Source organism: Drosophila takahashii, chromosome 2R (genome assembly GCF_030179915.1).
Source record: "Drosophila takahashii strain IR98-3 E-12201 chromosome 2R, DtakHiC1v2, whole genome shotgun sequence".
NCBI lineage: Eukaryota > Metazoa > Arthropoda > Insecta > Diptera > Drosophilidae > Drosophila > Drosophila takahashii.
Window position 1 is genome coordinate 42,536,219 of NC_091679.1, and position 24,747 is coordinate 42,560,965.

Here is a 24,747-nt window from a genome sequence, read left to right on the forward strand (position 1 = left end):
ATAAAAATGTATTTACAAAGTTTCGGTGATTAGCTTTTAAAACGGGGTCTATTCAAGTCGTTTTTGCTTTCTGCTTAACCATTCAATATAATTTATACGCAAAATGTGTTTAGCTTAAAGCCGCGACACGGCTGCAATACTTTAGTTTATTTGTAAGCCTAAACTCTATGACTTTGACACGGATAAAAGACATCAAAATTCTTTGGTATGTTTATATTTACATTATACGAAAGTTTAGTTTAGTTTAGCTTTCTAACTGCTTTTTGATGGATAGGTTTTTGCATGGCCATGCATGGGTCGGAACTTAAGATCTTATGACTCTTGTACTCTGATAAGTATGCTATAGAAAACTTAATAAAATGTTTTAGCATAAACCTTTTAAAGTTTTCATTTTACATATTTTATACAAAAATGAAATGATCAATAAAGAGAAATCACTTGTACTTTAATGTTTTTAAATTTAATAAATAAATTTAAATCATGAAGCTTTTAACTTTTAACGTTTACTTTTGATTTTGATAGAGAGCCAAGGATACAATGGCAAATGGCTGCCCGAATTCCTGTAAACTCCGTTTAAATCCATAGTTTTTTCCACACATTCTTTCGGGGATTCAGTTCAACAGCGACTCCTGGAACTTTGGTGGGTGCGAACGCGACTGCTGGCCGAGTTCGTTAAGGGGCAAAAATCCATAGCTCGGCGGTGCCTCATTGTGACCCTGGGCGGGGGTCAAATCCACGGCTGAAATGGGGGCTCCGTTCTGATTCCCGCCATTTGGTAGCGCGGTTGTCGTTGTCTCCTGCAGGCGACAGCTGTTGTGATGGGGTTTTAAATGACGGAAATCTCTGGGAAATTCGGAAAATAGACACCGCACTCACCTGCGGATGGTGCTTTGGTAGCAGGAGTGGCGGGACTGGTAGCGCTTCGAGGCGGTGCTGGTCAGCGAGGTGTCCCGGTGCATGCAGAAGGTGTCGTGCTGGCTGCGCTTCTTGCGCCGTCCACTCGCTCCGCGGCAGAACAGATATCTGAATCCGGGGATACAGAATAGAATGGAGTTGCCAATGCCAATGCGAATGCGAATGACGGGTAGCCGGGAAGCCGGGAAGGGGAAAAGAAAGCCAGATTCGCGAGTCAAACAAAAATATTTCGAAAAATTCGCTTAAATCTGATAATGTGTGTGTACACAGAGAAAAATATTTTCATGCAATTTAAAATTAAATAAAGGGATAACATATTATGAAGTGTCACTGAAAATTGGTAGAGCTTTATAATCGTGAATTAAAATCTATTAAAAAATTATTATCTAAATTATTAAATAAATATTTAGGATTTATTTTCAATATAATATTTATTTAATATTTTTGTTTTATTTTTTAGAATTTTCAGTGACACATTTTATCAAAATAACTTGAGCAATAAAATAATGTTTTTAACTGAATGGTAAAAAAGAGTAATTAGAAATACATTTCTTTTATGAATTTTTAAACAAATTTGGCCAATTTTTTCTCAGTGCTTGTGTGGAGGTCAGAGCACTTTGTGTGTTCAAACGGAAGCAACAAACAATTTCAAATTGCAATTTGAGAGCAGATACAGATACATATACTCATTTCGAAGGGGAAGTTGTGCAGTTGGTCATCGAGTGCGGTTCAATGCAAGTTGAGAAGAAATTAGAAAGATGAAGCAAATAAGTAGAACAAAAATGAAAGCACCATATGGTTGCCAACAGTTCATAACGTTCTGAAAATTCTTTAAAAAATATAAATCGAATAAAAACTCTCTTTTTCAGCTGCAATTGAGCTGGTCAGGCATTAATTATTTCACCTTGTTTTATCATGTCATCAGTAGAGCTCTCAAATTGACAGTCATGAATATTGAAATTTAAATTAAATGAAACAAATTTACGTTCACAAAGAGCTGCAATAACTGCAATGAATAAAAAAGTAGGGAAATAAACCAACTCCCAAAGAATGACAATGAGAAAACTACTGAATGTTTTGTGCTAAAAGTTTGGGGTAAAATGAAAGTGAACTTTCAAGTTACGCATGTTTGCTCAAAAGTTTTGTTGTTTTTTTTTTCGAAAGTTATGAGTTTTGTTTAGAGAAGGAGAGATACAAATTGCAGTTGGCTTACGCTTACAGTTAAGGGGCTACAGTTTGTTTATTGATCTGCTAGCGACAGGCGACTGCCGACTAGCGAGTACCCATTAATCATGCTGTAGCTCTGTTATGCGGCTGGTGGATTGATGTAAACGAACAAATACCTATTGAAATGCTTGCGAAAGGCGCCGCTCACGAAGTACAGGGCCACGGGATTCGCGCAGCTGTTGGCAAAGGACATGCAGTACGCGACGATTCGCAGGACATGCCAGAAGGCATTGTAATCCTCCTGGGCGGTGGGCCTGCAAGTAGGGGAAAAATGGGAGATAGAATCATTTAGTTCCTTTAGTCGACTGTCAGATACTCAGCAAAAGTCTGCTGGATCAGAATACTTTAAATAATTCAAGGCATCCTATAGATCTTTTTTTCGTAGACCCTTTTTTCCTTGGTTGCAGAACTTTTTAAAATAAATTCAGTCAGGCTATAAAATGTTCTTCCTTAGTATAATATCAGTGCCAGTTTAGGATCATTAAAATATTTCCCAAATTTATTAACACAAAAGGTATAACGATATTAATAAAATAAACTTAAGCTAATTTAATGACACTTACTTTCAATAATATAACCGACCAAATTTACCCTAAAAAATATAGTTATTATAAATTTAACAAAAATATAAAATAAAAATACATAATGGCATTTATGTCCTTCTTGCGAGAACACAATATACCCCTCTAGTTCCCTAGTAAATCTTGAAAAAACACAAAACAAACATCGAGAGTCAGAGTCTGCAAAGCACCCATAATGGAGATATCAGGGGTAAATTGATTGTCCGGCATCCCAGGCGAACAAGTGTCGGACAAATGGCAACAACATTACTCATACGCAGGACTCCTTTGTGAACAGGCATGAACTGTATAGCCATATGTAGTATACTTTATCCTTTGCTGCTGGCAGGTTCCCTTTTATCCGCTTGACAAATTGACTTTCCATCCATTCATTCATGAGGATGCCCAGTTTAGCATCACTTCTCTAGGGAGGTGGATAAAAATCAGCACTCACCAGAAGTAGAACCATAGGAAGAAGACGTGATAGGGTAGAAAGCAAATGCCAAAGATGACTACGAAGGCCAACACAGTAACAGCCACTTTGCGACGGGCCCGAACCTGAAAGAAATTAATAAGAATCCAAAGTTATGCTAAATGGTTTTAAGAAAAATGATATCAATTATAAATAAATTTCTTTAAAGTATTTATTGTAATTTTAATTGTAATTAATAAATTAGAAGTTGTTTAATTATTTCTTTATTTAAATTTAAAACTTTGGGTTTCATTATGATTTTCAAACTAATAACATTAATATAAATTTTAATATAAAGACCATTGTTTCAAAATTGTTTAAAGTTTAAGAAGCATAACGTTTGTATTGTATTGTCCTAAAAAAGTCGAGAAGCTTTTGAAGCACAAAGTCATAGACAATTGAAGGAAGGAAGCTCAAACAAAGTTTGTTCACAAACAAAAGCGAAAACTTTTAACGACCTGCAAGTAAATTAAAGGCATTCAATCTGACAAATGGCATAAAAAATATGACTAACCATTTCTTGGTGATAAAACGTTTAAAACCAGACCATTGAAAGTCTAAAGCATTCAGAAATAAAATACCACAAGCTCAAAGACAAAAGCTGGGGAAAAAGTTGTAACGAATTGGAAATAATATGCGAAACAATTTGCGCTTGAAATGTATACCATTATGTGGTAAAATGCGACAGCTGGCATAAGGAATACTTATTGATGAGAGAGCACATGCTTTTTAAACCACTCAAAAGTTCCTCAATTTATTCTAGTATCGCCAGCAATTCAGTTGGAATTTCCGAGCGATGGTTCAGTCCAGTTAGTATGAATATTTTATGCCACCCAACTGAATGGCGAAAGTTTTTCCACACATTTTTTAGCTGTGGCAAAACTTTATAATTCACTTTTATGGAGCCCCCTTTTTGTGGGGTTAGTGTCCAATGATTGATTTCAATTGGTGGTGCTTATGAATACCTTTTTGGGCAATAGGAACATAAATTGAATTTTGGGCTAACCTGGCGCACGGCTCCCTGAATTTCGCCCGGGACACTGGCCGAATACATCAAGTGGAGGGCGATGAGCACGTAGAACACGGCTATGATCACCAGGGGCAGGGCGTAGTAGACGAGGAAGTGCAGCAGGACCATCGACTTGGCGTAGCTGATGCCCCACTCCTCCGGATACGGATAGCAGATGACAATCGACTTCTCGTTAATTCCGAGGTGCTGCAAGCAAAGGTATTATAAAAATGTAAATGGGAGACATAAAATGGGGTTAACAAAGGATTTACCTTCAGATTACTGCCAATGAGGGCTGGCAGCCCGCAGAGAATGGCCAGCAGCCAAATGGAAACCGCGGTGGCCAAAGTCATTCTGGTGGCACGACGACCGCCTCCTAAAGGAATGTGTAAAGTGTACAAGTTAATTAAATAGTTGTGTGTTTACAAAACTGATTTAGCAGAATTGCAGATTTTGTATTATTTTTTATAGGAATTCCCAGAAAAATATAAAACATAAATAAAGGTTGTGGAATTCCAATAAACCAAGAATTTCAATCAAATTTATTGTGGGTAATTAAATACATATTGTAAGGCGCAACCGATAAATAAAGAAAATTAAAAAATAATACTGTTTTAAATAAATTCTTTATCAATTTTGTATTTTTATAAACTATTTATAGACAAAGTATGTAAACATTAAAGTGTTTTGAAGCTTCAGTGCTTCATTTGTATCGAAAAGTTTTAGAAATAATCTTAAAACAAGAAAGGAAGCTAGCTTCGGCAAGCCGAAGCTTATGTACCCTTGCAGATCATTCTATTAATTTACAAATCGCAAAAATGTTAAATTTCTTATTATTTCACATTAATTTTTCGATCGTTTCTATCACAGCTATATGATTTAGTAGTTCGATCTTTTAAAAATTAAAATCGAAATTCGGAAATATTTCAAAATAGTCATATCCCAGAAAAGAAGGAACTGTAATAAAAACCAACAAAGACATAATTTTTTTCCCATTAATTTCCATTTAATTTTTCGACCGTTCCTATGGCAGCTATATGATATAGTGATCCGATTTAAAAAACAAAAAAACCGAAATTCAAAAATATATAAAAAAAAATGTTCCCAAGAGTAGAAGGTAAAATTTTAAAAAACACCGGAGCTAGAATTTTTTTAGGTTTTTTTTTTGATTCTTCCTATGGGAGCTATAAGATATAGTTGTCCGATCCGTTTGGTTCCGACATATATACTACCTGCAATAGAAATACGACTTTTACGAAAGTTTCATCCCGATAGCTTTAAAACTGAGAGACTGGTTTGCGTAGAAACGGACGGACAGACGGACAGACGGACAGACGGACGGACAGACGGACAGACGGACATGGCTAGATCGACTCGTCTTGTGATGCTGATCAAGAATATATATACTTTATGGGGTCGGAAACGTTTCCTTCACTGCGTTGCAAACTTCTGACTGAAATCATAATACCCTCTGCAAGGGTATAATTAAATATTTCTAAACTTACCATGAGCGTGAAACTTCCTCAAGGGATCCACGATGGCAAAGTACCGATCGCCCGACAAAGCAGTCAGGGTAAAGACCGATACTCCTATAGAGACATCCTTCATAAACTCCGAAAGGCTGCAGAGGAAGCTTCCATATGGCCAATATTCCACTGTGTAAACCGTAGAGGCCAGTGGCACTGTGGTAATAATAACCAATAGATCTGCCAGGGCCAACGATAAAATATAGCTGAAACAAGCAATTTTTTATTATATAATTTTTAAAGTGCTACTCAAACAAGCTACTCAAGAAAAAAAAGAGAAAATTCGAAAGATTTATGCTTCATTTTGGGAGATAAGAGGGGTTAACTCATCTTTTTGGCCAGCACGTGGTCTTGAAGTGTGATAAAAATGTGGCACCCACTTGATTTATGTTGGCCAAACTTTTTGTGAGAATTTTTATTTTTCTATATTGTAAAGCTGCTGACTTGGCGCGTAATACAATGACCATTAAAATTGATTTATTTATGGAAAAGCCTTATTAAGTGGAATGTAAATTATTTGCTTCTGGCAGCAAGGCAAAAAAATAGGGCGAATATTTCACTATTTATTTTTTAGGGGACTTTCTGCCACCAAACACTTGAGGCCACAGTGGCGGCGAATAAATGGATCTCATGCAGTAATTCCTCGACTTTATCCCACCACTTGGCTTTCCATAAATAAGCTGCATGTGGCACTTTGTTTGCCACGTTTCTGGAAATGCCGTCGGAAATGCAACACCAAATTACGTTTTTGTGGCCCCCGGCAAAGTCGATAAGGGTCTTTTGGTCTCTGGGTCTCCTGGTTTTCTGGTCTGGCACTTGGCTTTTAAAGCTCCACCATTTTGGCTTTCACCCGGGGAACGAAATGCAATTTCAGCGTAATTTGATCAGTTGACATTTCCTTTCGTCTGCGAGTTTTATGTGAATTAAGCTTGATGCAAAATCGTGTTGCAAGAATCATTCGTGAGGGGATTAAAGTGCCCGTAGGTCGTATTCGTACTCGTATTCGCATCCATGTGGCACAAACAATACAGCTTTAAGTGGCGCTGCTCTTCAGGCCGCATTGACCACTTCCGCCAACAAAGTGGAACGCTTTAATTGGCCACAAACCACGAGCCGCAAGGGCCGGCATTTGCCTCCGCGGCCAAGGTCATCCGCTTAATGATGAACTCGTGTCGCTAATAAACTTATTCACTGAGCCAAGATGTTGCCACTAGAAACCGTGCTGTTTAAGTTATTTATTTTATGAACGCGGAAAATTGTCAACCAATTTTGAGGCATGGGCATGCCAGGGCCCTTCAAGTGGCTAATCGAAGAATTTAATTGGAAGCATTTTCACTCTAACATTTTTTCGATAAAAAAGCTGCCAAGAAATTTATATTACTATTTTAACGGTATATTGAACTATTGGCTATAAAGTTTATGACGTATACGTGATGTTGCCCTTTTTCAATAATTTATTTTCATCTAAGGGTCATAGGATCCAAATTTCCTTATTTTTCGGTTTCTCACTATTTATAATCATACTCATACTCAGGATCAATAAAGATATATCTAATTTATTGGATAGTTTTTAAGGAAAATTTAAGACCATTGCAATATTAAAGGGAGAGATTAATATTGTTTTTTTATAACGTTTTAAAATATATAATTCATTTTTTCAATTTTTTTCTTTCAAAAAAGAAGAAAAACATTCTTAAATTTTCAATCTTTCAGACCAACTGTCCCATTAAATGCCTCAATTTAGCAAATGGCTTCCTTTGGCCCCGGAATGCTTCTACAATTCATATTCGGTCGCCTTTAACAAATTACTTTGGCTTCCCAGAAGAAGTAGGCAGCCAACATTTCGCTCGTGTAAGTCACATAAGGTTATTGTCTGCCCGAAAATCATATTTATCTCGTTCGTAAGCCTGGTACAATAACTTGATTTATGGCGCACAATCTACATACGTATACGTACGTAGTATGTACAAAAATCAACCCCGACATGACTAATTAGTTATGCCATTTTGTTGCTCCACTGCGAAACATCCGAGCATCCAAGCATTCAAGCTTCCAAACATCAACAGCTGCCAATCGATCGGCTGAATGTGTGTTTGTTGGTGGGGCACATGTTTTTCCTACTATGTGAAAGGGAAATTTTAAGCAATTTCCAGGCGGAGGCGGTAACAGCATTACCATTATCATCGCCAAACGGCTGCCTTTTCTTGCCTGGCAAGCCACTTAATTAACCGATGTACTGAGGAAAGAGGACTGAGGGAGGGGACAATTTTCAGGCATTGCTCTTGGCCAACTCGTGACATTTGCCTTTTGCATGCATAATTTGGCGCAGACTCTTCGCCGCTGCCAGGCGTGTGGCATATAATTAAATTCAATTTAAGTTGCCCGTAAATCAAAAATTTCCAACTACACCCAGAAAAATGATGGACAACATTTTAGGTCATGCATAGCCTAAAACATTTTAAATGGACTAAAAGTTCCTTTTTAGGTCATGTACTGCCTAAAAATTTAAATTTTTGGTATATTTGCCCTACTATTTAGGTCCCGTATAGCCTAATATTTTAGGTCATCGTGGGCCTTAAAATTAATGCGTTTTACCTAAATAAATTTGCACGGAACTCTGATACCGTTCTAGCGACGCTATAATTCCCAACCAGTTATAGCGCGGCTTGCATGGTAACCCACTTCGATCGTTGAATAAGACAGCGATTTCACTGCTGAACTGTGAAGCCTCCTCGCTCCTTTTTGTGTGTTGGCATAATGACGACTTCTTGAAGACTATGCCCGACATTGACCTCGAGTTAGCTATAAACTTTTCTGTATTTACTTTATAATATTATACATTTTTCAGTACATATTTTTAGGCCAAAGAAGGCCTAAAATTTTGGATAGGGGTTTTCTCATATTTTTGGCAGCCAATTACCTAAAATCTAGGCCAAAAATTACCCTCATTTTAGTTTAGGTCATGGAATCCTAAATTTTAGGCCATTCAAGGACTTAGCTCCAGTTTTAGGCCAATTTTACCTAAATTCTAGGCCATTTTTTGACATTTTAGGTAATTTTTTTTTCTGGGTGTAGGTGGGCGAGGAGGTGTTGCGGCTGGGCGATTCCCTATTTCCTATTGAAGTTTTTTGCTACTTTTTATATAACAAAAATATTTTAAGAAAGTAAATACAAGGTAGAAATTAGTAAATCTGAATGCCATTTTTAAAATCTTTTTTTAAACTATAGACAGGTACTATTAAAATCATAAAACAATGCCTAAAATGCCTATAAATTCAAGGAAGAAAATGGTAGTTAGTTAAATCTGGATGCAATTTATAAAATGGTTCTTACCTAAAGGTGCTATTAAAATCTTAAAGATTTGCCTTTTTAGGAAAAAACTTTTAATATTTCCAATTTCTCAACAATGGATTCTAAAATTTCTTCTTAAAGCTGAATCTTTTTCTATAAGAGTATTTTAAATTAAGTCTTAAAGTACCTCCGATCGTTGATATTGATGCTAAGTAAGTTCTATCCTTCAAAAATCGTTTATTTTATATTGTTCTAAAATTTCTAAGAACATTATAATTTCACCCGTAAATCGAAGTCTATTTATAATCATTAAATATGCCATTAACAGCAAGTATAATTCTTCATTGAGCTAGAATTCATTTTATTGTAAGCAAAGAGTTTAAGTCATGACCCACCATTAGCTTAAGCTACCCCCTCTGAACCCATCTTTCCGAAAGTTACGTAAACTTTTCCCCGGACACTAGACACTCGACACTCACGTGTTTGGAACATTCCGCATCTGTCGCACACTGAGGAAGACCACAATCAGGGTGCCATTGCCCAGGACGCCGACGACGAAGATCAGGGCGAAGAGGATGGGCACGATGTAGGTTTCCGGTCGTCGGCCGTAGGGCACGTAGGGTGTCTCGGTGGCGGCCACTTCGCTGAAGTTCTCGGCGCCAAAGAAGGAGGAGGAGGATCCGGTGTCCAGGAGGGGCCACTGGGTGGACGTGGCCAGCATGGCCAGATCCCAGACAGCCTGCGTCACGTTGAGCGGCGGGGATTCCCCCGAAATGTCCTGGCCCAAGTCCATGTCCAAATCCAAGTCCAGGCTCGTTTCCATGCTCACCAAGTTGGCTATCATCAGGGGAAAATCTACTGACTCCGCTCGATTCTCGATTTTCCTTCGCTTAATGCCAATGTATTTCGTATTTTGTTGCCCAACAAACGGGAAATTGTTTAAGCCAACATGATTAATTTGATTCCTTCACGGCTCGTTGCCTGCTGCATTTTTGCATCCAATTCCAGCCAGCTGCAAAACAGGGGGAAAAACAATACAATTTGTAACATGAAATTGATTCAATTTGCTTTTGGTTTTGCTTTAATGGTTTTGGGTAGGAAATTCAATTATTCAGTATTAAATTCTTGCCGCCCAATAGACCAAAATATATTTTATGCATATTTTCAAAGCTATTAAATGGTCGTTTCAGTTCGTATTTGTTTACTTTTCCGGGTGGCGAATTGCACCTATATTTACTAGGGAATCAATTTGTTGGTTTTCGGTTTTTAGCGGCAAACAAGTTTCTATTGTTTCTATTGTTCTAAGGCAAACTTGAATGTTGAATGCGTAAAATTGAAAGGGGTAAATTAAACTTTAATTGAAGTAGGGTTTTTGGTTCTAATTGTTGATTTCTGGAGCGGAAAAATTGGGAAAACAAAGGGAAAATTGGTATTATTTACATTGTGTCTTAGAATAAAGCTAAAAAATATTGATATTTGACCCTATCGATATTGCCGATATTTTTACAGTATCATACCGATAGTATCAATGCTTTCAAAGAAAAATAAAATTAAAAAAAACAAGAGAGAACGCTATAGTCGGGTTCGTGTCCCGACTATCTAATACCCGTCACTCACTAGTCGGGTTGGTGTCCCGACTAATAATCGTAACTCAGCTAAAGGGAGTGCGAGGGAGATAGATATAGAAATTTTGATTGCGTATAACTTTTTAATGAATGGTCCGATTTGAAAAATGTGTTCTACTTTTCGATAGGTATAAATATACACAACAAAATTGCATTTATACCTCTCGGAAATCTTAAAAGGTGTGGGCGCCAGACACATTTTAAAATCGTTAGTGGGCGATTGTGGGCGTTAGAGGGGGCGTGGCACTCGGCTAAAATAAACTTGCGCTGCGTAGGAAGCCCAAGAATATGCGTGGAAAATCTCAACCTTCTAGCTTTTGTAGTTTCCGAGATCTCAGCGTTCATACAGACAGACAGACGGACAGACGGACATGGCTAGATCGACTCGGCTAGTGATCCTGATCAAGAATATATATAGTTTATAGGGTCGGAAACGCTTCCTTCTACCTGTTACATACTTTTGCACGAATCTAATATACCCTTTTACTCTACGAGTAACGGGTATAAAAAATAATTACTTTCTTTATAGATATCAGGAAAACATCGGTGTTTCCGATAAACATTGATGTTTAAAATATATCGAAAATATCGATACATTTTTCAAGCTGTACTTTCGAATGTAGGAGTAAACTATTTAATATAGAAATGAGCTGGCCAGCTAGACATTACGTTTAATCTTCTCTGTTTGATTTATTACATTTGAAATTGAAATGCATTTGTTCTCTTAACTGGATAATTGCATCATAGATGCACATTTGCCTTTCACAGCATCATGCATACCAACGAATCGCTCTGCACTTTTCCCTTAATTCGACTTTAGCCTTCAGCTTGCTAATTTGGTATTCCCTTTTTGAAAGTTTTCCAAAACACGTGCCAACTTTGCATTAAAGCTGGGATGTGAACTGGGAACTGGGAAAATCAGGCCACAAGAAGCGGCTTTATGTTACAGATTTATGGCATTAGCGTGGAATTTCTTATCAACTTGATGGTGTTGCTCCTTGGTTGTCGTCCCCTTGCCCCCCTTTCGACACTTCAAGGAATGCATATCCTGTCATTACATTTCCAGCCATTAACCGCACACCCACCACCACACACATACAGTGACTCATAAAATGTAACTGACGCCCGAGGAAACTTCAATGACTTGGACAGGAAAAACAACAACAACAACGGCGGCAGCAGGATTTTCTTGAGAGAAGGAAAACTCTGCGTAATTGAAATCTGTGCGTTCGGCTTTTCCCTTTCGCCGTGGCTGTCATTCCTTTGTAATAAAAATATGAATGGTCTGCCATCCAACAACCATCATCAGCACTTCCTCTTATCCAGGTGAATGTAAACATCCGGACAAATCCCTAACCCCCCGGCAATTTCCCCTCCTTTCCTTTCCTTTGGGTTGCAAAAAGCCCGGATGCCATCGAAAATATGATGGAGAAACTGTAAAAACAGATGCCTTAAAAATCAAATCCGTTTGAATGCATAAATACAATTTGCATAAACGAGAGAGAGGCGTTATTCCGATGCAACAAAGTTGCTCAGGGGAAAATGTGCATGAAATGTTTTCACTTTTCGTAGCAAAATTAAATTTAGTTTCCTTAAGGAGTTGCTTGTTCTTAATTAATCATTTTAAAGCGATTTAAGTTCAATTTAGTAGCCAAACCACTGAGTAAGTTAATATCGGAAAAGACTAATTAAGCAAACTTTAGATGCAATCAATCGAAAAAAACTTTTCCCCTTAACTAAACATTGCCTTGGGCAACTCAGGTAAACAAGAAGGCAAAGTTCTCGATTTTCCAACAAATAGTTCAAGACCTTACATTTTCTTGGCAGTTTGTGGTAGTAATTTTCCCATCGCCTGCTGTCCCCGCTGCTAGTTAATAAAAGCAATTGATTTTTAATGAATTTATGACTGTAATCCGATGCTGTTTAATTGCATAGAACATAAAAAACATATTTGTATGAAGGGAAATTAAAAGTGCCATACAAACAAACAAACAATAAATGGCGGGCCACAGTGGCCTATAAGCGATATTGAGTATTTAGTAAATTAATATTATTGGAAGCTTTTTAATTATTCAGTAAATTGAAAGCTTTTTTTTATTGAATTGTTTTATTTACGAACACTAAACTTTTTTTAATACTTTTGTGAGATATATTTTCATTGAAGTGAAAGAGTTAAATTATATATTAACTTTTAGTGGTATAATTACTTTCCAATTAATTGTAAATTTATCAGATTGATTTTTTTTATTGAAAACCCATTCATGATTTTATTAAATACCCATTGATGTACAATAAATTTCCTGCTTTTGGTACAGGTGGCGTACGAGTGATATTAAGTATATTAATATTATTCCACTTGATAGTGTATAAAAATTCACTCGATTTTCAAACATAAATGTATTAAACTAAAATATGTAAATTATACATTTTTATACATTTAATTACTTTTTGTTTATTACAATTATTAATTTGACAAATTGATTTTGTAATGAAAACGTTTTCGTCTCCTTTGATTTATAAGAACTTCTCAGCCCTTAATCAATACCCACTTTATATTTGCAGCTCGTTATTTTGTAAGACTTCACAGAAGTTCTTGCACTTCGAGTAACTCGAATTGAATTAAGTTCCCCATTGTTGACCTTCTTGAATGGCTTCCCGTGGCGGTCCAAAAAATCAGCTGGCGAAACTTGCAAATACCCAAAATGTAAATGAAGTTAGAGAACAAAGGAACATTAATTAAGTAATTCCGAGCGAAAGCAGAAAATCGTTGAAATATTTTGCAACTGAAAAATGGCTGGCTGAACTGGCTGATGAGCCTGTTAAAATGTCAACATTGTTTGTCCGCATTGTTTGCCGCTCGGCGTAATTAATTTGTTAACTGAATGTTAACACAAGTGGGCGGCAGAGGGAAAAGGTCTCTGGGATGCGGTCAGGTTTATTTGTACAACACTTAGCTAATTGAATTTTGGCACTGACTAGGCCACGTGATAAATTATTCCCTTTAAAGTACAACGCATAACATCTAATTCGACGCCATAATAAATTCATGGCTCTAACGAAAATTGATCTATTTTTGGGATCGCCGCCATTAGACCGACAAATAAACCTGTTAGCCTATATCAATAACTGGCTTACATCGCTCCACCCGCACAGAGAACAACAAAAAACAACTTCACAGCGAAGTGTCGTGATTTATGACAGCCAATGGCCGGCAGAGGTCCGCTTATCTGGCGACCATCTGGATGTCAAATGTTTATGGACTCCCAACGAGTGGTTCCCCTGGCTGTCTGCCCTGTAAAGTGGGTTCAAAAAGGCATCTTTTTAGAGTATTAATAATATATGATTAATGGACATTTTAATAGAAAGACAACTTATATGAAATATTTCTGAAATATTTTAAATCCCCTTGTGGTAACCTCTTAAAACTATTTTTTATAAGAATTTTATTCTTTTTGAAATATTATATTTTTTAAATAGCTCAGTAATTATTATAAAAATTAAAAATACCTTGCCTCAACTTTTAAGTCCGATTATTCGATGTATTCGCTTAGAATTTTGAATTGGCTTCTTTTAGACACCATTATAATTTATTTATTCAGCACAATATACTAAGATATTCCAAAAATCAGTAGATGATTCGGAGTAACTTGGATTAAAATAATAAATAAGCCACATTTCCAGGATAACCTTTAGTCGCTTATAAACCTTTACCTCCAATACTTAGTTGTTATATTTGTGACTACATGCTGATGAGTGCGTTTGATAAATCAATGCAATTTATCAGTAGTTCAGCTGCGGACACACGCCACTTAAAATGCGTCGCACTCGGTACCCGAAATCAAAATCCGTGGGGAAAGTGGGGACCTACCCATACCCATCCCCACTCCATAACTATCCTAACCCAGTGGCAGAATTATTATCGCATCGCAAACAGTCGGTTCACGTTGCCAAGCGAGTGGGAATCGAACCGAAAACAGGCGGCAGGAGCAGAATCTTATCTCTCAGTCGTTGGGGACTTAGTGCGTCTCATAATAAATGCAGTTAAGTCGGGATTGTTTTAAGGACAAAGGGCACACGCTGGAATTCACAGCCACACACGAATGTTTTGAATAAATAACGCGGGTGTTTTGGACACTCGCACTCCGCATGAAAAATAAAAAGCGAGAGGAACCCATTTTTTTGCTGTCCATGAAATATGCGTACAAACAGGGGAGACAGGCTTTACCAGAAGATTTGCGATTGGCCATTTGTTTTGCCGCATGTAATTGAATACTCGGCTGCCTGTATTTTATTTATTTATGCAAATATAATGAAAGGAAAATACGATTTTCAATCATTTATTCCACGGAAAAAGAGCTTATGAATAGCTCAGTCACTTTTGAATTTTGATATCCAGCGTATTATTGTTTCATTTAAATTGTTGGCGAATTTGTTGTGTTGAAGTCTTTAATACAGGGTTTAATGGCATTGGAATTCTTAAAATGCCAGGCGAGATTATAGATATTTAAGTGTCCCCAAATACCCGCATGTTCGAACAAAAAGCAACCACTAAAGAGCTGCGATAAAAAATCACATTTAAGCATCCCCATAAGCCATTCCAAATACATTGTCATAGTTGTATTTAATTTTTCCCGCTCGTTACTCGCGCAGCATTCCTCCACTTTCAGTTATTTCAATATATTATTTTCCCCATTTTTATGAAAATGGTTTTACCAATTCACACTTAATGGTTTCTTTTGGGGAAAAGGAAGTGGGTTTTAAAATAAAGCCATAAACGATGAGGGGATTCCGATTGTCATTATCTAGATAAATTATTTATGTAATCGCGCGTAACCATTATTTTTATGAAATTTTCTTTGGCCTGCGGTGCTAGAAACAATTTTCCCACCCCCACAGCAAAATCGATTGTCAAAGGAAATTTGCGATAGGAAAACCAGGAGAGCACAGTGTTAACATTTTTCCTGAAAAATGTAATAAAAACTGTGCCCGGAGAAGTGCGCTATGCGATGGAAAAAGTGGGAGCGGTCCGGTCCAATCAATGCGGCAAAAAAAAACTTTAAATTACCAGCAGAGTATTCGCAGAGTATACGGAATACTACCCTCATATCCCTTAATAAGCAGTTGGGTCGCCGACATCGCAATTAGATTTTTAGCAGCCTTTATTCGCTTCGCCGGGCGCAATTAGAGTGCATTACTATGTCTGAATAAAACTTTGTCGGCAACAGAGCAATTTCAATTGTCTGACAACCATTTTCCATGTGAAACACTGAACATAAATTAGGAATGTTAAATACTACAAAATAAAGTAATACGAGATAGTGAGTATTAAATAAGTTTATTTCTTTTAAAATACGTTTTACTTCATCACTTAGAACATATTTATTTATATTGTATTTATTTTATTTTTATGTATTATATTTATTTTATAATAAGACACGAAATAATTAAAAAATTAAAATTAAAAAATTAATTATACTGAAATATACTAGAATGAAATTATTTTTTTTAATGTTAAATTATTTTATTTAGCTTTCTAGCACTTTAAATTATTTTGCTGTATTTTTTAAAGATATTGTTAAGAAGTATTTTTCAATATTTATTTTATTATATTCCTAACACATTGTTTAGAACCTTTGAATTTTTTTTAAGTGTACTTGCCCATCGGAAACAATTTATTTTCCATGTACCATTAGCATACAAACTATACATATAAATCCGAAGCACGCTACAGTTGCCAGCAAATAAGGAAAATCTCTGGCTTCTGTTCTTGCCAAGTTCTCAACTTAACCCAATTTCATTGGTTAAATTTTATGAGTTGGCATTTTTAATATTTCTTGAGTGTGTGATTTCACTTTTTATTGAATCGAATGGAAATTCCTCGTTTTCCGGGCATTTTAATTAAATCATTTTGCATGTCAGACTCTTTTATTGCATTTCACTTTATTCGTGTTTTTCCCACTTGGCTCTTAATCATTTCCCACTGGGTTTTCCAGTAAACTTTTTGGTTCTGCAATTTACGAGAACTAATTGCCCGCTAAAAAGTGCCAATTTTTCGTCTCGTTTCGCTTTTTCCTTTATTTGTTTTTCGGGTGTGTGTTTTTTTTTTAGAGGGCAGTCCAGAAGAGTCCTTCGCACGTATAAATGGAGTGTCCGACACTTGATTTATATACTTGAGTAATGGATGTCGCACACATAAAGTCGGCCGGACAAAAGCTTTTGTAGCTGTGGGTGACACTTTAAAATACAAAAGGGAATTTTAAATGTTTTGCCCTTGGAGAAAGCGAAATACTCTTTTAAAAGTATTTAAGTCCTTACTTAAAATGTGTAAGCTATTAAAAGTATTATTTTTGGTTGAGAAAACTTAAAAGTTACTCGGTAATTTCAAGGTAAACCTGAGGTTAAACTTGTAGAAAGGTAATACAAATTTATACTATTTTTCCACTATTGTTAGCTAATATACCCTTAGTAGCCTACATTCAGGCGTCTTTAAACGATTTGCGTTACATTTTTCACACGCTGACAATTTGTTTTTTTCTTACATCTCTGCTGCTCATTAATTTACATTTTATTTTTACGCCTAAATGCCAACCACTTTGCATAATTCAACATTCCCCTCAAAGGTCTTAATTTTCGCTTATTTTTTCCAGGCGCTTTTTTCGTAGTTTGTTGACATTTCTTTGATGGGCGTAGGAGCAGCTTCATTATTCAGCAACAGCTGGTGGACTAGAGGGATTTTTGGGGGGAAGGACGACCACCTCCTCGACACATAAATTTGAATGACTGACTGACGGACACGCCGCACTTATGCCTCAATCCATCCTGCTGCCCCCCAGACATCAGCACATATATCATTTTCATTTTGTAATTTGTCTCCCGCCCCAAACCATCCGCTTTTGGCCCGGCTTTCGGCATTTCGCCCCGTCACGGGCCATTTTGTGCACAATGGCCCACAGTTAATTGGTTGGGTGTTGCCCATTTCTGGATCCTGGTACTGCAGACTGGGTCCTGGGGTCCTGGTGTCCTGGTATCGGTGTCAGCAGAAGGCGCCTCATATTAAATTACATGACAGCTTACATGAGGTGCTAACTTCCCCACGGCGAGCTCATTAAATGTGGAAAATAAATGGGAAATGGGGGGCGGTGCTTTCACTCGTGAAAAATGCGGCAAATTCAGTTTTGCTTATGCAATTTTAATCATTTCCCCGCGATTCATTTTCAGCTTGTTGATTTTTACACTCATAGAAATTTTTACCCTAAATCGCCCTAAAAAACTGACTTTTCGCCCGTGGATTTAGAAAATCGCCCATAAATCGTATCCGCTGGCGATTCGCCCGTGTATTTAGAAAAATTTTCTAAAAAATCCCGATGGAAATTTGGTTTAATTTAGGGTGATTTTTCTTGAAATAAGAAATATTTTCCTGTTTTTACGGTGATTTGCCCTAATTTTAAGGTGTATTTTTCTAAAATAAAGGGCGAATTTTCTGTTTTTATAGGAGAATGCCCTAAAAAATTAGACAAATTAAAAAAAATCGTGTTTGAGCATGCTTAACTGAATTTGGGAAGCATGTTTTTTTTTAATCGTTTATATTCTGGGAACTGGGACTGCTTTAATTAAACAACACCGGCGGAGGACACCGTTTCATATTATTGTATTGGTGTGTAGCTTATATGGGAGCCGCGTTAAGAGGGGGGCCCGATCTATACAGCACAGCCGTTAGAACTGAAAAATCATGTTTGTAAATGAATTAGGGAAATAAATATGAGGAGAAAAAACAACTTACTTTTTTTGGTCATTGCGAGAATCGAACCCACGACCTCTCGGTTTAGAGTCTAAAGTCCTACCGCTGCACCACAGACCCATCGCGCAAGACGACGAACAAACAAACATCTTATTTTCTTGAGGTCTACGTTATAATATGACTAAAGGCAACTAAACTGTATATTTTTTTCCTGACGACTGTGACAATTAGTCCCGTTTTCTTGCCCGCAAACACAAAGTATGCTTTTAAGTCAGAACTCCCATACGTTTTTAAGGTTTAAAAACTACTTTAATTTAAAATTCGGACGAAAAAATGTCCTTAGTATTATAACGTTTACAAAAAAAAAAAACATAAAAATCAAGTTGAATCACACAGGGTTCGAACCCACAACCCCACGACCTTAGTCCTCATATAGCAAAGTTGAAAGCGCAAGTGATTAGACCGCTGGGCTACCGAATTTCACACTTTTGGAGTGATTTTTAAGGCGAATCGCCCTTGTATTTAGACAAATTTTAGAACAAAAATTAGGGCAATTCGCCGTTGGATTTAGAAAAGGTCAAAACGAAGCAAATCGAAAAAATTGCCCTAATTATTAGAAAAATAGAAAAATTAACCCTAAAAATATTTTTTTATGGTCACCTGCCTTGAATTTATGGCAAATTTGTCGTGAAAATAGAAAATTTTTCTCAGTTCAAAGGCGAAAAATTTTTTAGGGCGATTTTCTAAAATGTAGAAAATTATTTTTATGAGTGTAGTGAAGTGATTTGGGCAAAACAATGTAATCAACGCACATGACTGATTGCAATAATTATATCATGTTCATTTAGCGATTATTCTAATTTGTTTCGGGTTTTCTGAAATATTTGCGGTTAATATTAGTTCAAGGGGATAAACTATAAATTAATTTGTTTAATAGGTATAATAACACAGGTCGACAAAATCAAGACTTTTTCTTGGCCCAAGAATAAACGCTACAAAACCTGAAAGAATTTTAGCTTTAGATTACTACCTCATACTTGGAAACTTTCCATCACGTCGAAGTTTTTAGAAATCCGTGGTCAAAGATCCAAATTTTCGATTTTTTCGCACTTTTTGCGGCTTAATAGTAAGAAAACCTTTCGTAGCCCAGAGCCACAATGTGGCGGAAGTGGTACCTTGAACCTTTAACTTCAAGAGTGTCCAATCACAAAGCTGGGCGACCTCTATATCTTTAGCTACAATGGATTTTACAGAAGTACTTTTTGTCACTTTTTTTCATCTATAGTAGCCTGATATTTTCCTTGTTGAACTGAGACCCGTACACATACAATACATTAAAAATATTAGGCTACTATAGATGAAAAAAAGTGACAAAAAGTACTTCAGTAAAATCCATTGTAGCTAAAAAAGTAGAGGTCGCCCAACTTTGTGATTGGACAATCTTGAAGTTAAAGGTTCAAAGTACCTTTTCCGCTAAATTGTGGCTGTGGGCTACAAAGGAATTTCTTACTATTAAGTAGCAAAAAGTGCCTAAAAATCGAAAATTTGGAACTTTGACCACGGATTTCTCAAAACTTCGACGTGATGGAAAGTTTCCAAGTATGAGGTAGTAATCTACAGCTAAAATCCTTTCAGGTTTGGTAGCTTTTATTCTTGGGCTTTTTTTTTGTCGACCAGTGTAATTTAAATAAAAGAAATTCTTTGTAAATTGCATTCATTTTAAAGTATTTATTTTTATAAAAATATTCTTTTTTTCACAATAATAATAGTTTTTAATATTTAGGATCTCTGATTTAAACACCTTAAAATTATATTATCATTCTTAAATACACATTGTCCTTTGTTTTAATTGCTTCTTTTGTGTAAATCAAAGTGGTAAGCAATAATCTTCAGATTTCTAAGCTCTTTAATTGAAAACAGAAATACAATTTCCCAAGAATACAGGGCAATAAATTAATTTGAGTTGAGGGCTAAGAACTAAGACGTCGCACACTTTTCATATTAGAAGCGGAATTAATTAATTCCAAGCGTGCGCGCTATCAGAAGGGCTCCTCCCAAGAGCAGCTCCAGGCGATACTGTACTGGATACGTCTGTTTCCCTTTCAGTTACTTAATTAATGAGTCTGCTAGTCAAGTACAAATATGCATAACTTTTAGCATTTCATAAGCCAAAGAGGCAAAAAAGCAAAAAAGCGTCGGAAATAGGGAAAACCATTTAAAATGCAACCTTTGTGCAGTGCGGGAATTGCGGTTTCGTGTTACGCACAACCTAATAATGCTAATTGCATATCGGTCTGGCTTTCAACTTGGCTAAATGGTGATGCACTCTTCGGATTGGCAAGGGGTTAGAAAGTATTTGGCCATAAGCTTCTGCGAAAAGTGTATTGCCAATGACCAGGGAATCCTTAAAAGGATCTGAATATGCATAGATTCTGCATGCAAATTAGTAGAGGAATTATTTATTTCGAATATTCCTTTGAAATATTTAAAATAATTATAATCTTGTAGAGATAAAAATATAAAGATTTTTCATAAGATTGATTTTAAAATAACAAAATTTCCAATTGTGTATTTTTTACGAAGTTGGTACTGAAATATCTATAGAATAGAATTTCCAGTATGTACGTTTTAAAACAAAAAGCTTATTTGAATAATTTTTATAATCTAACTAAAGTCTTTTTCCATCTAACAAAGGATATCTTTCAAGCCAGAATATTCCTTTCACAAGCGTAGGCAATTAAATCATTTGCCATTTGCAGATTCCCAGACATCTTTGCCATTTGCCATTGCTAATAACTTTTCCAGGAAGAGATTTGAATCAGGAGGACGACAACAAGACTGTCAAAGTCCAGAGTCTAGTCGAGTCCTTCGAACAAAAACCGGAGAAAAGTGAAAGGAAAGGCCAGAAGTGAGAGACAAAGGCACTTGAAAAGTTCCGCATCATTACTCGGGTGTTTTGTGGTGATTGGCTTTGGTATTTTGTATTCGGTATTGTGATGATCTCCCTACTGACCCGCCCCCAAAACAAACAAAAACTTCACCGAGTTTCAAGAGACCAAGTCCAGATTCCCGAGCAAAAATGACAGTTTCGACGCCTGAGATTCAGACACTTGAAGTGTCGGGCAAACAAAATCATTTGGTCGACGTGTTTTGTTTGGCTAAACGAAACTTCTACCAACTAAAACAAAGCAGAAGAAAAGCAAAGCAAACTATCTTACATTTCAATTTAAGTTTCCTTTGGCTTAAGTTCGCTGCTCTTCGCCTTGATTAACTGCAAACAGCGTGGATGCCCGTGGATTCGGCTTCGTTTCTACCTAATTAGTTGCAATTGTTTGCCGCCTTACTTTCCAGTTGCCGACTGCGAGGCGCGCACAACACGGCGTATGCGCATTATAAAAATTTATGACTCATAGAAATTAAATGACTGTCATTCGTATGTATTAGCCGCAGCGAAATTAGTTTGTCTTAGCAGAGATCCAAATGAAGGTTGAGGGATAAAAATGGGTGGGATTTCTCGAACTGGGTGCGGTTTTCCGCCAGTTTTCCGGGGAAAAAAGACAAAAGATAGATGCATATCAAATTGTAGCCAGCATAAATCAAAGGTAACCCAAATACATAAATATCATGTAATAAACATGTTTATGGGGTAGGATTTCCACTTCTAAGAGGGGTAGTAAAGACCTTATCTAAGCGATTTCGCTGCTCGTTCATTTGTATACATTTTGCTCCCTTTTTCCGGCGCCGCTAAAATAAATGTAGAAACTTGGCCTTTAATTGAACTTTCCGCCGATAAGCACAGTCAATAAATCGGGAATGTAAAATGTATTTCTCGCTTTCTCGCGGCTTTTCGTTGTTTATTTTTGTTTTTGTAACTTTTGCCAACGAAAATTTGGCAAAGGTGATGTTATTGTTATTGCTAAATTTTGTAGACACCTTAAATCAATCCATCCTAAAGAAAAATAACATTCACGAAAGTTTCTCGCATATGTTTCTGTACAATATTCTGGGTTTTTTTTTGTTTATAGGCGCTCGACATCGACATCGTTTTTGTTTAATGCTGTCGCGTCGGCTAATTGTAAACAAACTTACTCAATGAACTGAATGGATGGACGGATCGTGTCCAGAGCAGAAGCACGCTCCATTTATATGGTGTAGTATATTTAGATTGCGAACGATTGGGCCAGAAGGCAACGTAAATTTTCCACAAGCCTGCCGTTTGTTTTCCCCCAGAAGTTTTCCCGATCGTGAGGCTTATGTTAATGGCTTATTTAAGCCGGGTAGTTACACAGCTCCTCGAACTGCCAAAAGCTAATAAATGGCACGCGCATCCTATGCAATTTGGGGTTCCACCTCCATTTCTTGTTTTTCTTTCCCTTCCCCCGAATTTTCTCCCCCATTTCTGTGCATTTTTAAGTGCCTTTCCTTCAGTCTGTGTTGTTTGGGGTTTTTTTTCTCTCCCGTTTTTCATTATCTTGGGAGTTTCCGACTTGTGGCCAAGTGTGCGGCATGAAAAGGGTGTCGCCCAAATCCCCAAATAAAACATGAGCTCTAGGTTCTGGCTGCAATTGAAATCTTTACGGCTGCATACACTAAATTGAAATGAAATATATGCAGTGTTTATTGTGCACGTGGAAAAAGAGTTTTATTTTTAAAAGTTTTTCGAAATAAATATTTTTATAAATAGATTTTTGAACCCATAAAAATAAGAATCTATTTTCGTTATGATAAGAGATGTTAATAAATACACAATATGTTATTACTCAGGCTAATTATAATAATAATAGAATCTATAAAATATTTTTAATGCATCTTAAATTAAAATACAATTGACTAGATTTTGATAAACTATTTACTTGTTGCATTTTTAAATAGAATAACTTCTATTGGGGTCCTGAAACTTTATACTAATTTTTCCAAGGTTAATTCAGTTAAAATTAACTAATTCTTTTTGTGTAAGGGATAATCCCAAATTGAAAAGGAATCCAACGCTTATGGTCAACAGAAACCAAATTGAAACGGTTGCAAACATTACCGTTCCGATGACAGAATGTTTAGCCAGAATAATTCATTGAAATTACGTAACCCAAGATTGGAATTCAATACACAATCGACAGGAAATCCATCAACATGCAAGGGCAAAAATTGCATTAAAATGGAAATTTCTACGGTCCGGTTCAGGCGTTGGTTTTGAAAATTTCCAACCCATATTCAGGATTTATGGAGCCAACAGAAGCCGTATGCAAACGGAAAACGGAAGCAAAATAAACAGCACAAAAGCGTAACGGAAACAGAAGCAGAACCCCAGGAAAGCGAAAACGGGCCTGTTTTTGCCGATTTGGATGTAAATGCATATAAGCATTTTTCCTCCCACTTCACAATTTACGATTTACGAGTGCCACTGCAGTTTTAGGAGGAGTCAAGGGCCGGAAAAGCGTACTTTTTCACGGGCTTTTCACATTCAAATGTCGGGTGGGCGTACATCAGGGAATTTATGGAATTCCCATCAATTTTTCGGGTTTGCAAAGCGGCCATATGCCCTCCTCTCGAATGTCAGCTGTCAAAAAGCCAGAAAGATTACGCCAGATTAACCGATCAATTTTTAATTTGCCATTTCCGACACCGCAGATAAACACATTTACATCAATCTGCAGTTATTATTTATTATGCTTGTGCTTACATTTGCGTTAAAGTGGTTTCCGTGTTTTTAAGCGATTCCAGGCATCGCATTTGGGAAGCTCATTAAACAGGATGTGGATGTGGATATGGATAAGAGAAGCACATGCCACTTGGGCAAAATTTGTGTTTACACTCCCGCAGAATGGCACACAACAACACACACGGGAAGAATTTAAATTTAAATTAAAATTTATTGAATTCTCTTTAGCGGGCGAAAAAAGCACTTGAAACGCTATAGTCCCGGATATTGGCGTCGGCGGTGCCAAAAACACACAGCACATCCGAAAAAATCCGTTTTTGAACTTGAACTTTCCGTCGGCAAAGAACGCATGCGACTTGGTGGCGCGCGCGAAAACGTTTGATTTGGTTTGCCGTCTGCCTGGCAGTTTTGGGGCCAAAAGCATTCACACGCACACAATTGATCCGGAGATTGGTTTCATTCTGAAATGCCGGCAATTTTGCGCGCAGACGCAGTCACATTTTGTCACATGTTGCATGGATACCATGGAAATGTTAAATATGATCTCTTTTTTTTTGTCTAATATTTTAATACTATTTAGTTACTTAGATTCCTAGTTCTATTTATTATTCAGTTTTGCAATCCAAAATTTAAATTTACCGCTCAATTCTATTGTCCCATCAATATATCGCTGGACTTACCGGCTTTACGTTATCGATATTTGCACGCTCTCTCTTTCAGAGATGACA

General features: G+C 36.7%; 1 protein-coding gene and 1 long non-coding RNA gene across 2 annotated transcripts; one reads left to right on the forward strand and one right to left on the reverse strand.

Moving 5' to 3' along the window:
• Positions 1-24,445, reverse strand: CCHa1-R (CCHamide-1 receptor). Its single transcript, XM_017139010.3, has 9 exons — positions 24,041-24,445; positions 9,480-10,012; positions 5,689-5,915; positions 4,456-4,559; positions 4,181-4,390; positions 3,157-3,260; positions 2,259-2,396; positions 877-1,023; positions 1-810 (listed from the first exon to the last, which is right to left on the reverse strand). Exons 2-9 carry the CDS (start codon positions 9,842-9,844, stop codon positions 612-614), a joined length of 1,494 nt encoding a protein of 497 aa, XP_016994499.2. The 5' UTR covers positions 9,845-10,012; positions 24,041-24,445; the 3' UTR covers positions 1-611.
• On the forward strand, positions 3,988-4,579 carry LOC138912726 (uncharacterized). Its single transcript, XR_011418279.1, has 3 exons — positions 3,988-4,094; positions 4,155-4,402; positions 4,462-4,579. It is a non-coding gene; the product is annotated as an uncharacterized lncRNA (long non-coding RNA).
• Positions 24,446-24,747: the final 302 nt, after the last annotated feature.